Raw genomic sequence first — 16,834 nt, 5'->3', positions numbered from 1 at the left:
GATAACCTAAGGAGTCTAGCTTAATCTAGGTAGAGGTATGGGACTCTACCTAGACATTGCACTACTTAGCCTTGCCGGGAGTCTTAGGAGGAGGTTCTTTATGTTTTTGTTATGATAATATATGAAGTTATGATGACCATGGAACATTATTAATACTATATATTGATTAGTTCATTTATGAATATGCATTGGATTATAATGATAATATACGATGAAATGCAAGCCTAAATGCCATCACACATAAAGTTGGACATTGGTCATATTTTCTTTATGAGGATACTTGATTGAGTAAGGTTATGGGGATTTTCTTGGTCGTTGCACTTGTTGATTTGATAACGACTTGTGAGTAGTGGTCTTGCTTATTATTATGTGTTCAACTCTTATTCATTCTTGTAATATTATTCCTTAATGTTAGGTAGGTGCTCAACTTTTGAGAGCAATGACATCCTCTAGCTTTGGATTCTGTTATGAGCTTATAGACTCTATCATTCCTTTCCTTTTTATTTGAATATTGTACTTATGTATGACCTATACATGGTCTTGTTGAATTGATGTAAAGTCTATGCCCATACTGTGATATCCGTTTAGATGGTATGAGATGAGACAATCATTGAGACTATTTCTATATTCTTATATATGTATGTACAATAAAAGTAGAAGGCTATGTAACCTTCCTATATGAAGGGTCTATGTATACTCGATATTAATATATATTATGTGTATGTAGAGGTCTATGTAAACCTCTAGGCAGTGATAATGAAACTTTTAAATTTTTCCTCATTTTTCAACCTATTAATGTAATCACATGAAACTAAGAGGCTAGTCTTAGTCCTTAAAAAACACGACAACGCTGGTTACGTCTAGGGGGTAAACCCGGATATGAAAACTTGGTATCAGCGCATGAGTTTAATATAGTTGAGTTATGTCTCTCTCTCTCTACCACGTCTATATAGGTTTGTATTCATAATTGTGAAGCGCGCCACACTTATGAGTAGAAACCTATATGATGCTTAGGAATCACTCTCTCTTTTGGAAGTCTTATATCGTGCCAATAGAGTATACTTATGGTGTGCTTTTGTATCTAATCCTATTGTTGTGCTTATTGGTTCCATGTTCACTCAAAGGAATGCCGCTTGAAGACCCCCATAATGGCCAAGTTACTCCACTTAAGGAAAATGCTAATGTTGATCAAGCTCCAGTTAACCCTCAACCTATGACGGAAGCAAAGATGAGGGATATTCTTTCTCAAATGGATCAAGCCATGACTACTCAAGCACAAGACGCGACGGTTCATTCCCAAGCTATGACAGCTTAAGCTAATCGGGATGTTGCTCCCTGTCCTCATCAAAAGGTCACTACTATGGCTTCCCGTCTAAGGGACTTCCCAAGGATGAAACCTCCTACTTTTTATTGATCTTAGGTTGATGAAGACCCTCAAGAATTCCCCGATGAGTTCTACAAGGTAGTATATGCTATGGGGGTGTCTTCAAGTGAGAAGGCTGAGTTGGCCTCATATCAACTCAAGGATGTGAGTCAAACTTGGTATGTGCAATGGAGGGATAATAGGTCGTTGAGGGGTGGTCCTGTGACTTATGAGATCTTTAAGGTGGATTTTCTAGATCAGCTCTTCCCTAGAGAGATGAGGGAGGAGAAATTGATGGAGTTCATCAATCTTTGTCAAGGGTGGAAGAGTGTCCATGAGTTATCTTTGGAATTCATTAAGTTGTCTAAATATGCTCCTTCTTTGGTCTCTGATCCTAGAGACTAAATGAGTCATTTTGTGATGGGGGTGTTGGAGGACTTATAAGAGGAGTTCCAATCGGCCATGCTACATGACAACATGAACATTTCCCGTCTTATGGTTTGTGCAAAAAGGTAGAGGAGGCAAGAACTGAGCGAAAAACTAGAGATACTAAGAGGGAAAGGTCATTTGATGGAGGTTGTTCAAAGAATAGGCTTGAGATAAGAGACAAGCCTAAATTTAAGAAGCGGGTCTCGAATCAATTCCTATACAAATTTCCAAGAGATAGTGGTGATAGGGTGTCTAAACCTAAATTTAAGAAGGGGAAAGGTACTAATTCACGAAATAATTTGAGGAAAGTGTGGTAAAAAGCATAATGGTGATTGCCTTAAAGGGATATATAATTGTTTTAGTTGCGGCAAGAATGGTCACTAAATGAGAGATTTTCAAAACTTAAAGATTCAAGACAAGGGTAGTGTCTAAGCTTAAGCAAGTGGTTTTAGTGATGCTCCAAAGAAGAACCGCTTCTATGATCTCCTCTCTAGGGGTGAACAAGAGACCTCTCCCGATGTGATGACCGGTATGTTGAAAGTTTTCTCTTGTGATGTATATGCCTTACTTGATCCTGACTCTACTTTATCATCTGGTACACCTTAGTAGCTATAAAGTTGGATACTTTACCCGATATTTTGCATGAGCCTTTTCTAGTGTCTACTTCGATGGTAGAGTCGATTGTTGCTAAAAAAGTCTAACAAAATTATCCTATTGCATTGCCCAATAGAGTTTCTAATGTATATCTAGTTGAAATAGATATTCTTGATTTTTATATGGGTATGGATTGGTTCCATTATAGTTTTGCTACTATTGATTGTAGGACAATAGTTGTGAGGTTTTATTTCCCAAATGAACCCGCTGTTGAGTGGAAGGGTGGGAATTTTATTCCTAGAGGTCGCATCATATCTTGTCTAAAAGCATGTAAAATGATCTCAAAGTGTTGTCTTTATCATATAGTAAGAATCCAAGATTTGGTTTTCGAAATTCCTCCTATTGATTCGGTCCCTGTAGTGAGTGAATTTTTGGATATTTTTCCCAATAAACTTCTCGGTATTCCTTCCAAACGGGAAATAGATTTTGGTATAGATTTTCTACCATAAACAAATCCCATTTCAATCCTTCCATATCGGATGGCTCCAACCGAATTGAAGGAGTTGAAGTCTAAACTCAAGGATTTACTTGACAAAGGATTTAAAAGGCCTAGTATATGTCAATGGGGTGCTCCAGTTATTTGTCAAAAAGAAAGATGGGTCTTTGAGAATGTGTATAGACTAACGTCAACTCAACAATGTTAATATCAAGAATCAGTATCCTCTTCCTCGGATTGATGATATGTTTGATCAACTTCAAGGGTCGAGTTACTTTTCAAAGATAGATTTCAGGTCGGGGTATCACCAACTTAGAGTGAGAGATGAGGATGTCTGAAAGATGGCCTTTCGTACCTTGTATGGTCACTATGAGTTCTTAGTAATGTATTTTGGTCTCATTAATTCTTCGGCGGCGTTTATGGACCTAATGAATGGGGTATTTAAAATTACCTATATTCATTCATCGTAATTTTTATTGATGATATATTGGTATATTCGAAGAATGAGGATGATCATATGGGTCATTTAGGGGTAGTGTTGCAACCCTTAAAGAACATCAATTGTATGCAAAATATAGTAAGTGTGAGTCCATTGCCTCCAACAGACATTAGGAATTTCTTCCTTTTAGCGGGTTACCATCCGAGATTCATGGATAGGTTCGCGTCCATTGCGTCTCCTTTGATTACTTTTACCCAAAAGAGTAAAATTTTTGAGTGGTCGGAGGTATGTGAGAAGAGTTTCCAATTTTTTAAAGATAGTATTACTTTCGCTCCGGTGTTGACCTTACCAAAGGGTACAAAGTGTTTTGTGGTGAATTGTGATGTATACCGAGTGGATTTGGGGTGTGTGCTTTGCAACACGAGAAGGTGAAAGATTATGCCTCTAGGAAACTAAATGTACAAGAGAGAAACTACCCCACTCATGATCTTGAATTAGAGGCCGTGGTGTTTCCTTTGAAAATTTAGAGGCATTACCTTTATGGGTTCATGTTGAAGTTTTACCGATCAAAAGAGTCTCTAATATGTGTTTACCAAAAGGAGTTGAATCTTCGATAAAGAAGGTGGCTTGATTTGTTGAAATATTATGATATGAGTGTCCTTTATCTCCCCGACAAGGCTAATGTAGTTGCGGATGCCCTAAGTCGGATGACTATGGGTAGTATATCCCATCTTGACGAAAACAAAAAGGACCTAGCAAGGGAAGTGCATAGGTTGGATAGGTTGGGAGTGAGGTTGGAGAGTTCTCCGGATGGGGGTTCTGTTGACACCCAATTTTGACCCGCGTAGGTATAAATAAATTATCGAGATTCCTAAATTTTCCAAATAATTTAAATTAATTAGTTTTATAAATTTTACGAATATAATAATTTAATGCATGAACCTTGTGTTACTTCAGTTACTTCTTTCGTAAGTCTTAGATGATATATATTTTACATTGTTATATATAATTAGTATATTTCATGACTATTCAAAAAAAAATTGGAAAATTTGGTTGAAAATTGGGAGAAAGAACTTTATCACTAAAAATTGGAAATTTATTGGGAAATTTTTGTTGTTCTGTTTGTTTCCAGGAGAACGAAAGGGAAATTATTGGGAGATTTTTTTTTTTTGAAGAAAGGCTCTTGGAAAAATCAACTCAAGCCCTCTTAGTCTAAAAAATATATTTCAACCTCAAGAGTTTGTTTTCAGTCGTAGCATAACATTCCATCTTAGTTTCCTAGTTTGTTAGGTGGTTCCCATTTCGGTTGGGCTTTCTGAGATTGCTGTTTGGTATCGACACTGGAGGGTGAGGATCGTCGTTCCCTTTGCTCGCTCAACTTAGTCCGCCGCTCCAGAGGAATGTAACACTTTTATCCCCATTATGTCTTTGTTTTCCTATTATATGACTGTTTGTAGTCGAGCTTTGAGACTTCGATTTGTGACTGTTTTGATGCTTTCAACTTGAGTTCGTCTGCAGCCCTTGGTTTTTTTCATTTTTTTGTCGTCATAGCTCGTTATGTTCGGTTTTGGTTGATTCTATCGAAAATTGGTCTAAAAATGTGATTTAAAATTAGCATAACTCAATGATTGTATCTTGTATGAACGAACACGAATTTGAGTTCTCGAACAACAAGGATGTCAGTTTGGTCTCTTCTTTTGAGCTTTATCCCAGAATGTGTCTCTATTTTGATTCTTTGTCTTCGTTCGAGTATTATTTGTTTGGATGTCTGGAATTAAATATTTAGTCATTTATTCGATTCCTATGCTTTCATATCATCCGCATTTTGAACCTAATGGTTAGTATTTGAGAGTTTTCCTTGTGTGTTTTGAAAATTGTAATTTGATTAATGTTTATTTCATCCGATGAGTCGTGATCTGTTTCTTTGACTTTCTTTATGTGTTCAGACCACATCTTTCTTTTACTAGTCTGTTTTATTAAAAATCTGCACTCATTCCCCTTTTCGAGTTACTCGCTTAGGCCTAGACGAATCAATATAGGCTGTGTAATATGCCATTTAACCAGTATCGCAATCAGTTCTCTCCCTCATGGTGGTTTTGGACCTGTAAGTTTAGGAAGGGTATTGTTTTGTTGGTCAAATATTTTGCTCAGGCGCCTAATTCAACGAAAATGGTATGTGATGCCTATTTGCTCACTGCTTTGGCTAATATGCTAGAACGTTCGAAGTTCACTCTGCTGTTGTATCAATTTATCTTGTATGATTTTGGCTACATCTGGATCATAGTGTAATAAATTGCTATTCTTAAGTGTTTGTACCCCGCATGAAGTTATTGCCGATTATTTATTCTTGAGGAAAGCAGGTGTGGGGGTTATGGAGAAGTAGAATGGAGGGAGTATTAATCAATGTGTTATGTTATTTATTTTCCGTAAGAATAAATTTGTGTGTTCCCATGCCCAAGACTTATCTGCTTCAATATGAGCGTGTTTCCTTTCACATGTGGATTGTTCATTTGATATCGAGTAAATATCACAATCTTAGAATGCGTTTTTTTTTATTTTTTAGGCTGCCATTCTTCCTACTAATGTTATTTTTTATGTGTATGTGAAATTCCTTGTGAGTCAACTTTGGGACTCCATTCTTCTCCGTGCATCTCGGAAGAGCCATGAAGGCTCAGAAAACTTTTATCGAGTCAACACGTGGAGGAGGACGTATGGAGCCAAATTCCGTGAAGATTGAAGAAGAATAAAAAATAGATTAGAAATTTCTTTATTTTATATTTTGTATTCTATTTGTAATGGGCATAAGCCCTTGTTTGTTTTTACATCTATATTTATATAGTATGCCTAGACTAGGACAGGTGAAAAAATGGGTTAAAAACCCCAAAAGCAGGTGGGTCCAAATTTCGGTCAAGGCGAACAATACCCAAAATTGGACCCAAACCTCTCTCTCTCTCTCCCTCTCTCTCCCTCTCTCTCCCACTTTATTATTTGCTTATGTGTTTTGCTTAAATGTTGTTAGTTAGGGTTAGAAAAACTCCAAACCCCCATCGAACACCTTTCTGTTTATCAGAATTTAAAAAATTAAAATTAAAATCTTAAAACGATAAATATTTCAAAATTCGTAAAGTTTGTCTAGATAAAACTTTAATAATTTCGACATCAAAATTCGCAAATCTTTAAAAAATAGTTAAATTGTTAATCGCTGGAAAACCGTATTTAGCGGAGCGTCTTAGGTACCTTCAACACCTTCCTAAGACGCTAATAAGACTCCGAACCCTTAAAAATTTTCAAAACAATTTTTCTGTTTAAGTTGTTTGAAAAATAAGTTTTCTTAATTTTTCTTAAAAAATTAAGTAGCGACTCCTAAAATGTCGAAAATGTTTTTAAAAATAAAGCAAACTCTTTCAAATTATTTTTTTGATAAAACAGAATGGCGCCTCCGCTAAGGAAAGGAGGATTTTAACCCTAAGATTAACTCTTTTTGGCTACTTGCGATTAATTGTTTAATTGTTTCATTACTTTTGTTTTCGAAAAAATTGCATTTCATGGCATATTTCCGCCAAACGGCAAATAGTTTGCATTAGGAAACGGAAGTTACGCGGCTTACCGCGACTTTCTTCAGATATACCCAAGAAATCATTAGGGAGTATCAAACAAATAGTCGGAATGTGGTCATTCGGCGTTGTTTGGTAGCTCCACGCTGACGTTTGTCAGACTCGGGAAAGCGTCAATTTGAAAACAACTCTAGAAAGCCTAAGATAGAGAGAAAACCAAAACTGAATTAGACATCATCCTAGAAAGACTTGATACCCAAGGAGTATTACGTCCATTTTAGAAGAAAAACCACCAAAATTGCGTCTAAGGTCTTCGACCTCAAGACGCATCATATTGTTTAACATTCGAATAAGTGTATGTGTAAAAACCAACTTGGGGGTAGGGGAAAATCGAACAGGTTTCTATTTTACAGATGGGTCATTTCTCGAAGTTCAATATGGTCATCTAAGCACTACCTCAGCTTACGATGTGGTACAACGATTTGGACGGGGATCATAGGTGAACCCTTAACAAATAAGTAGGGGCCTTAATCGAGCTGATCAACATGGATGGTTGGCCAGAACTAATCGAGGTGCTTATGGGGTATTGAGACAGTCAGAAGATGGCGTTTCGTTTCGGAACAGCCAAAATTACCCCGACGCTGGAAGAGATAAGGGATTGTATAGACACAGTGGACACTAGAATAGAGAGGAGAGCCCGAAAACAACAGGATATTTTCATCCCCAACAAACCTTGCGTAGAGAATATCGTGGATTGGTTTTGACTCAGAAAAGACTTCACTTATTGGTGTCAGGATTCCCACGTGATGTTCAGAGATCTCTATATTAGATTCGGACACGCGAGTTTCTACGCGGCGTACAATCAGGAGTTTAAAATTTCCTACAGGGATTGGAACGAGGTCCGTCCCCTAGCGTTTGCCGTGGAATTGTTGGGAACAATGGTCTTTCCGCACGGTCCGAGTTTGGGCATCAACACCAGAGTCATAACGCTCGTCCACACGTTGTTCAAAGGATACAAAAATAAAGGAACAATAAAATACTACCCCGTAGCTCCAGTCATATTATCTGACATGTATCGGGCCTTGGGTAAGTGCAAAGAAGGACACCGATATTTCCAAGGGTGTAATCTGCTCCTGCAATGGTGGATTCTCAGCCATTTGGCGAAGGGTGCTGGGACTCGGGAATTGCACACCCTTGAACAAGGACTTAAGAGATTTACTATTCTGGGCAAATATGAACAATCAGAGAACAAGAGGGAGATGGGACCAAATTTTCTCGGAATTGAGAGAAGAGGACCTCCAATGGATGTTCGACCGTCTTATATCTAAGGAAGTTGTCGTGGAGAGTCGCAGATGTGTCGTGCTCCCTCTGCCAGGCATTCAAGGAATTCGCCCTTACGCGCCATTTCGAGTCTTGCGAGAATTCGGAAGAAAACAAACGGTGCCCAGAGAAGCGTACTATGGCGCTTATGTTTATGACATTGGGGATGACAGAGTGCATGACACTTCGGAAATGCTTAGAGAATGGAAAAACGCCAAGCGCATGGGTAAATACACTATCACCCCTGACTGATTCAATGCTGGATATGACGAAGGTTACAAATAGTGGCTGAAGAAAGACATACAAAATATCTCATTTCAGACTCCGCGTAGCTTTCAAAGTGTGAGGGACAGAGAGGCCAAAGCAGTGGCCGAATTCAAGAGATAAAGGAAGAGGCCAATGAGATCTATGCTAAGTTTGTAGAGAACCAGGACGCTCTTGAGAGGGCAAATCGAGAGGTCGAAATACTGAGGCAGGGGTATGATAAGTTTGACAACTTGATCCAGCAGAATATCGAAAGGATGCGATATGAGAGTCTGGAGGACAAAGGACGTCTGGGTGAAGGTTTCCTACTGATGCTGAGGTATATGTTTCAGCGACAAAAAATCAAGAAAGACGACGGTGGAGCAGGATCATCCGGAGCAGCATAGTGGACATCACCCCTGCGTGGGTTTTCTTTACATGTATTTACACTACTTTAGCCCTTGCGTGGGCCTAATTTTGTTGCACTTTCTAATGGCCCCTGCGTGGGTCTCTCTTTATGTCTATTTCCCTTTTTCGAATATTTTATTCATTATTAAATATTATTTTTGGGGGAATTGTTTATTTGATTTAAAATTCACACGTACATCATTCGAATGCGCTAGGACTACCCTTGGCACAAAAGGGTCCCAATGCATGATTAGGACGCGATATGTATGTGTGTTCAAATGCTTATGTGTTGTGTTGGTTTGAATGAAGATATCGTAAACCCACTCCTAGCCAGAAGTTCCAAAAAATATATACGGGAGTCACTAATACAAATGTCCGACCAAAATTTCCAAGTCTCAAGTTTGTCACGCAAAAATCCATCTTCCATACCACACATCCTGAATACCGCTCTATCGTCTAAGGAAATGTGAATCACCGCTATGGACAAAGTCAAGAACGTCCAGACGGAGCTCACTGAAGAGGAGTGGCGAAGAAAGATCGAACGAGTCACTCAAGAATTTCAAAAGGTTAAGGAGGAAGGATTCAAAGTTGACATGACCACGGCAGTCTACAAAGCTGCAGCTGTGACATTGGATGAATATTTGGCGTCGCAGGTGAAAAGAAAGAAAGAGGTTGAGATGGAAACCGAAAGTTTAAGAAAAAGGTTGAACATGCTTCGTTTGAAGGTGCACGAAGGAAAGGCAAGAAAGGCAAAGATAGATATTGAGACTGCCGTACTGTTGTCCAGAAGTGCGTCGTTCGATGAGGAATTGACAATTCGTAGCAATTTAAAGGACGGAAAATGCCTCGCCCGTGACCAGGGAGAAAATAACAGTTGCCCTGACAATGAATTAATTGAGGAGGACGATGAGGAGGAAATCGTCTATAAACCTCCATTTCTGACTGTTTGAAAAAAAAGGAATGACGCAGCCACAGGATGAGAAATCACCAAAATGTTATCGTCGTCGTTTAGGAATTTCAATGTTGTTTTTTTAAATTTCCTTGTAATCGCAATGAAAGAATGAATCAAAACATTTCATCCTAACTCGAACTACGTTGGGCCTAAATTCTCCTTGTGAGATACGTAAGCAGCCTTTTCATGGCCCGACCCCTTTCTCTAAAAATTTTCATTCTCCTCCGTGTTACGAAGATATAAAAATAAGATTAACGGGCATCAAAAAACAGCTGCAAGAAGACCATAACTCAACTTGATTCAACCTTCCCGAGATAGCGTTAAACAAACAAATTCCTGTTTGTTCAAATGTATTTTCGTCCTCATTAGTGGGTTAAAATATCCTCAAACAAAGAAACTTGTGTGTTTATCTGCTTTCTGTGTGATATTATGCATTTTGTACTCCGAATATGCACTAACAAATTTGCATTTGAGTTGTTTCACTTCTCAGGTACCTTTAACTGATCTATGTCGATAAAAGCTGGCAGATCATCCCTACTTCACCAGATCGAAAGGTCCTACAGATTCCTTCCCCGGACCAAACTCAGACAGAGAGTATACAACTATAGGAGACAATAATGATGAAGTTAGTCTCACAGATGTTCTGGTGGCTCAGCACACCGTGGCAGAACAAAATGAAATAATCGTACAACTGATGCAACATATAGCCGAGATGAGAGTCGAGATGCAGCGGAGGCAGGACACGCCTCCACCCAGATTTGGCCCTAATTTTGTTGATGCAAGACCTCCGATGTACTTCCCCTCATCCAACATGGATCCAACTCAGAACTAGCCGTCAACGCCTGTGCATAATCCGTTTGGGATAGATTGAACAGCCTAAAACCCCCTGTATGCTTCCGTATCTTATCAAACACCCTCACCGCTTCCAAACAATTCTACTCAAATGCCACCACACCCCCGGAATACTCAAACAGCACCACCACCCCAAAATCACAATCAAAATCTGATCGCCTTCAATCCCCAAACACAACATCCCAACTTAACCCTAAACACCAATCCTCAAAACTACCCACAAAACTACCAAATTGCACAAAACATCCCGAGCCCTTCCATAGCTCCACCCCTCCCAAAAAGAACCACATTCCTAGTTCCCGTTCTGGCCGAGCATGAGGTGCACGATTCCGAGTTGGATCACTACGAGGAGAAGGAGAGAGAGTGGAAGGCAAGGGAAGAAGCAAAGATCGACATAAAGGAGGAGATGAAAAGAGCAATGAAAGAGTTGCAATGCGTTCCAGACGTCGCCGGATAGATCTATGCAGAATTATGTATCCATCCAGACTTGAACCTTCCTGAAGGGTTCAAAATCCCAATGTTTGATACCTTCAGAGGGGTAGGCAACCTCATGGCGCATTTGAGAGCGTACTGCAACCAGCTCGTTGGAGTTGGCAAAGATGAGGCTTTACTGAAGAGGTTGTTCAGCCAGAGTCTGTGCGGTGAGGCCCTAAAATTGTTACGTCACACGAAACCAGGCAGTGGTGCAGCTGGAGCACGCTTGCAAAAGACTTCAACGACAAATTTGCATATAATGTTTGAGATAGTCCCTGATCGATATTCTTTTGAGAAAATGAAGCAGAAATCGACGGAAAGCTATCGGGAATTTGCCTACAGATGGAGAAAAGAAGCAGCGAGGGTGAGGCCTCTGATGATTGAAAAGGAGATTGTAGAAGTGTTCGTACGGGTGCAAGATCACGAATACTACGATAGAATCATTTTGTTAATCGGAGCGAAATTCACCGAGATACTCAAAGTTGCTGAGACTATCGAAGACGACCTGAAGTCGGGGAAGATAGCCTGAGTATCCGCATTGCCTGGATATTCCGGAATGATGAGGAAGAAGATAGAGGAGGTTGCCACTGTTTCATACAAGGTAAGAAAAGTCCCCAAAAAATCATCGCGTCCTAATGACCGCTCCAAGCATCCACCAAAGTCTCACCAAGCCTATCGCCCACAATCCAACATTCCAACAACTACAATGCTGCCCCCACTTATCTAGATGCACAAATTTTGTCGTACCAAAATCCACCCCCAACTCTCAAAAATTTTCCCTCCATGTACCCAAATTACCCCCAATCTTATCAAATTCCTCCCCCTTACAAGAATATCGCTCCCAGCTACGCTAACGTACAGTAAAGCTATCGAGCACCTTCCCCCATATATCAAGTCCAAGCTCCGGCATATCAAAGCCCCCTCCCAAATTACCAAGCTCTAGTGCCAAATTACCAGACAAATCCCTACCCTAGAACCCAAGCTCCTCGCCCAAGTGCTCGCATTTCTCAACAGGTTCCTCCCCCTCAACAGAGCGGGTATGATCCTTCTAGTCCCAGGTTTGAGAAGAGGCCCTCTAGAAACATTACCGCGCTAGCTGAAAGCCGGACCAAGTTGTTAGAATTATTATCCGCGACCGGATACATCCAGGCGCTTGGGCCCCACAGGGCTTGGGCCCCAAATTCTACAAACCGGAGCATAGATGTGCTTATCATTCCAACAGCGTTTGACATGGCACAGAAGACTGTATCAATCTTAAGTACAAGATACAGGATCTGATCGACCAGGAAGTTGTCTCCCTCAAGCCTGCGGCGCCGAATGTTAATACAAATCCGTTGCAGAATCATGGAATTGGAAACATTAATATGATAGAGACGGACGAAAATGAGTGTGAAGTCAAGAGGATCACTCCTGTTGCGCAAGAAGACTTGGAAAAAGTTGTCGCTTCTTTAAGCGTCATGGAGAAAGGAGAGTTTGTTATTCTGACACTTACAAAGGTTGTTGCCTTGGTGCCCTCAAAAACACTCACAAAACCCAAGTTTGTCATAAAAACGGCCGTGGCCCAAGGCATGACTAGGTCTGGAAGATGCTACACTCCTGCTGAGCTTGCTCTAGGAGGACAAAAGAAAGACCATGCGAAGAGACCAATAAGTGAATAGAAGTTGAGGTGTTCTAGAGGAGAATGCAGCCTAAAAATTACTCCATAGTCAAGCACTTGGAGAAGACTTTGGCTCTGATTTCTGTGTGGGATGAAAGCTCTGGATGACAAATTCGTGCCCTCAGGTACAAGCAGCGATAACGTAGCTACCATGATTCATCAGGTTATTCGGGGACACCGCATCAGCTTCTGCAATGATGAATTGCCAGCCAAAGGGAGATCCCATAACAAAGCTCTACACGTCATTGTGATATGCTGCGGAAAGGTCGTCAATCGTGTTTTGGTAGACGATGGATCTTGTTTAAACATATGCCCCTTGTCAACATTGAAACAACTGAGGTTTGACCTCGGAAAATTAGAGCAAAACTAGATTAATGTAAGAGTGTTCGATGGTGTGCAAAGGGACACATTGGGGGCGGTGAACTTGACCCTCCAAATGGGCCTTGCGGAGTTCGACGCGAAGTTCCAAGTGTTGGATATCGACAGCAAATATAAAATTCTTTTAGGAAGACCATTCATTCACATGGCTGGAGTTGTCCCCTCCACTCTCCACCAAATGATGAAGCTGGTATGGAAAAATGAGGAGCTAGTTATTCACGGTGAAAGAAGCCAGTCACGCAAGCAGGTGCCAGTCTTTGACGAGATGCCGCAAGGTTTGGATTTTTACACGGTGGAGTTTTTAAATGCCACCGATGAGGATTTGGCCCTGCAGAATCCCATGCCAGCCGTGTACAAAATAAATGCCACGGTAATGCTGCAAAATGGGTTCGAACAAGGTTTTGAATTGGGAAGAAATTCCCAAGAGATTATCGAGCCAGTTCCGGTCCCTGCTAAAGGATCAAAATATGGTTTGGGGTACATCCCCAGAAATAACGATGCGAGATAAAGAAGAAAAAGGATCAAGAGTTTGCTAAATCGATCCCGCATCTGTATCAATCCTTTCCAGTCCGGGAGTATGCCGAGCCTGAAGACTGTGGGAAAGGAGTCTGTGACCTTTTCAAGGAAATCAATGCTATCATCGAGTGGGAGGTCGAGCCAGCTAGCATTCGTGATGCTGAACCAGGGGAGATGCTGCAGAATTGGACTTCCACGCCAATCCTGATGTCCTGAACTCTTTGGTAGAAAGGAGTTATTTTATGCATACTAAAATCGGTGGTTGTCCGGAAGAGGCCAGAGACCCACCATTTCTGCATTTTCCTTAATTGTTCGAATTTTGAATTTTTGTTGTGGTGTTTAAAAAGGCGACATGGCACTGTGCCAAGACCAAAGTTTGCATTTTGTTTAAAATGAAAGCCTCCTTAATCTTAACTTTGTTTATTTAGTTGTGTGTATACTTTACTTTCCTAATTTTGTCTGTTTATGATTTCAGTAACATAAGTTACAGACCTGCCAATGTCATGTCATCTCATGAGCTAAATGAACCAAATGAGATAGGTGACGATAAGGTTGACAACTATGACGAAGAAAGTGGGGAACCCAGATTATGTTGCAGAAGAATTTCGACAGTTAAAGAATCAGCATAAACCGAATCTGAAGGAGATGCAAAAAGTAAATTTAGGAGATTCAGAATGTATCAAAAAAGTTAAAATCAGCATTTACCTGAATGAAACTCAGAAGGAGAGCCTGGTTCATTTGCTTGCCGAATACAGTGATGTGTTTGTTTGGGAAGTCGGTGATATGCAGGGTTTGAGTACCGATGTCGTATCTCATAAGATACCTATCAACCAAGGGTTCGAACCGGTGAAACAAAAGACTCAAAAATTCAAGCCTGAACTGAGTTTGAAGATCAAAGAAGAAATCACCAAGCAAATAGAATCTTGACTGGTGGAAGTAACGCAATATCCAACCTGGTTGGCCAATGTCGTTCCGGTCGCTAAGAAAGATGGAAAAATCAGGATTTTTGTTGATTACATAGATCTTAACAGGCTAGTCCAAATGATAATTTTCCGTCGCCAAATAAACATATTTTGATTGAAAAATGTGCCAAACATGAGATGCAATCATTTGTGGACTATTACGCAGGTTATCACCAAATTTATATGGATGAAGAAGACTCGGAAAAAATGTCATTCATTACGCCTTGGGGTGTATATCACTACAGGGTGATGTTGTTCGCCTCAAGAACGTCGGTGCCACTTACATGAGAGCCATGTCGACTATTTTCTATGACATGATTCAAAAGAAAATTGAACTGTACATGGACGATGTCATAATCAAATCTCGTGAGAGTTCAGATCATTTGACGCACCTAAGAAAATTCTTTGAGTGTTTGTGTCGGTACAACTTGAAGTTAAATCCCGCTTAATGTGCTTTTGGAGTCCCAACTGGGAAGTTGTTGGGATTTATAGTCAGTAGAAGGGGTATTGAGCTTGACCCCTCCAAGATTAAAGCAATTCAAAAGTTACCGCCGCCGAAAATGAGAAAAGAGGTGATGAGTTTCTTAGGGAGGTTAAACTATATCAGCCGGTTTATAGAACAATCAACAGTGGTGTGTGGGCGTATTTTCAAGTTGTTGAAGAAAGACGCCCCGACTAAGTGGACTGAGGAATGCCAAACTGCTTTCGATGCTATCAAGAGCTACTTGTCTAACCCACCGGTACTGGTTCCTCTGCGAGAAGGAAGTCTTTATTGCTGTATTTTTTCTGTCTCAGATAGTGCCTTTGGATGTGTACTTGGTCAACACGATGAGACTAGAAATAAGAAAAAGGCTAACTACTACATAAGCAAGAAATTTACTCTGTACGAGTCTCGGTACCTTTCCTGGAGAGAACATGTTGTGCTCTGACGTGGCTTGCCCAGAAATTGAGGCACTACTTGTCTTCATATACTACATATCTCATTTCCAGAATGGATCCATTGAAGTACATTTTCCAGAAAGCGATGCCGACTAGAAAGTTAGATAAATGGCAAATGATGTTGAGTGAGTTTGATATCGTGTATGTGACTCAGAAGGCAATAAAGGCACAAGCCTTTGCTAATCATCTTGCGGAAAATCCCGTTGATGAAGACTATGAACCTCTTAAGACATATTTTCACGATGAAGAAGTGTCATTTGTGGGTGAAGATATTTCAGAAGCGTATCCACGTTGGAGGTTATTCTTTGACGGAGTAGCGAATCACCAAGGTAAAGGTGTTGGAGAGGTCTTAGTATCAGGATCTGGTCAACACTATCCTATGGCAGCTAAACTACGATTCAATTGCACATACGACATGGCTGAATACGAAGCTTGTATTCTTGGCTTGAAAATGGCCATTGACATGAATGTTTATGAGTTACTGGTTATCGGAGATTCAGACATTTTGATTCATCAGGTTCAAGGAGAATGGACTGTGAAGAACCCAAAAATTATACCTTAAGTACAGTATGTGCGAAATCTTTGTAAAAAGTTTTGCAACATCGAGTTCAGACATACTCCCAGAATACAGAATGAATTAGCCGATGCTCTGGCCACCAATACTTCGATGATCAAACATCCGTATACTGATTACATCTACCCACTGGATATAGATTTGAAGGAATACCCAGTCCATTGTTCACATGTTGAATCAGACCCAGACGGTTTGCCTTGGTATTTTGACGTAAAGAGGTACTTGGAGACTGGAACGTATCCAGAAGACGCTACATCTAATTAGGAGAAGACGATAAGTCGTATGGCTCTTAATTTTTTCCTAGATGGAGAAATCCTGTAAAGGAGGACTCCGGATCTGGGTCTCTTAAGATGTGTGGATGCTGTTGAAGCTGTAAGGCTTATTGAACAAATACATGCTGGATTTTGTGGTACACACATGAATGGGCTTACTTTGGCAAGAAAGATTCTTCGAGCCGGTTATTTCTGGATGACTATGGAGAATGATTGTTGCAAATTCGTGCAAAAATGCCACAAATGTCAAGTGCACGGCGATTTGATACGGGTTCCACCTCACGAACTTAATGCTATGAGTTCACCTTGGCCATTTGTAGCTAGGGGAATGGATGTCATCGGCCCTATAGAGTCGTCCGCTTCTAATGGACACAAATTCATTTTGGTTGCCATTGATTATTTCACCATGTGG

The 16,834-nt window shown here is 40.4% G+C and overlaps 1 protein-coding gene across 1 annotated transcript; it reads left to right on the top strand.

Moving 5' to 3' along the window:
- Positions 1 to 1,126: 1,126 nt before the first annotated feature.
- Positions 1,127 to 1,768, top strand: LOC138338588 (uncharacterized). Its single transcript, XM_069289566.1, has 2 exons — positions 1,127 to 1,288; positions 1,421 to 1,768. The coding sequence occupies exons 1-2, from the start codon at positions 1,127 to 1,129 to the stop codon at positions 1,766 to 1,768; spliced, it is 510 nt and encodes a 169-aa protein (XP_069145667.1).
- Positions 1,769 to 16,834: the final 15,066 nt, after the last annotated feature.

Source organism: Solanum lycopersicum, chromosome 9 (genome assembly GCF_036512215.1).
Source record: "Solanum lycopersicum chromosome 9, SLM_r2.1".
Lineage (NCBI taxonomy): Eukaryota > Viridiplantae > Streptophyta > Magnoliopsida > Solanales > Solanaceae > Solanum > Solanum lycopersicum.
This window is presented reverse-complemented; position numbering and strand designations above follow the sequence as displayed.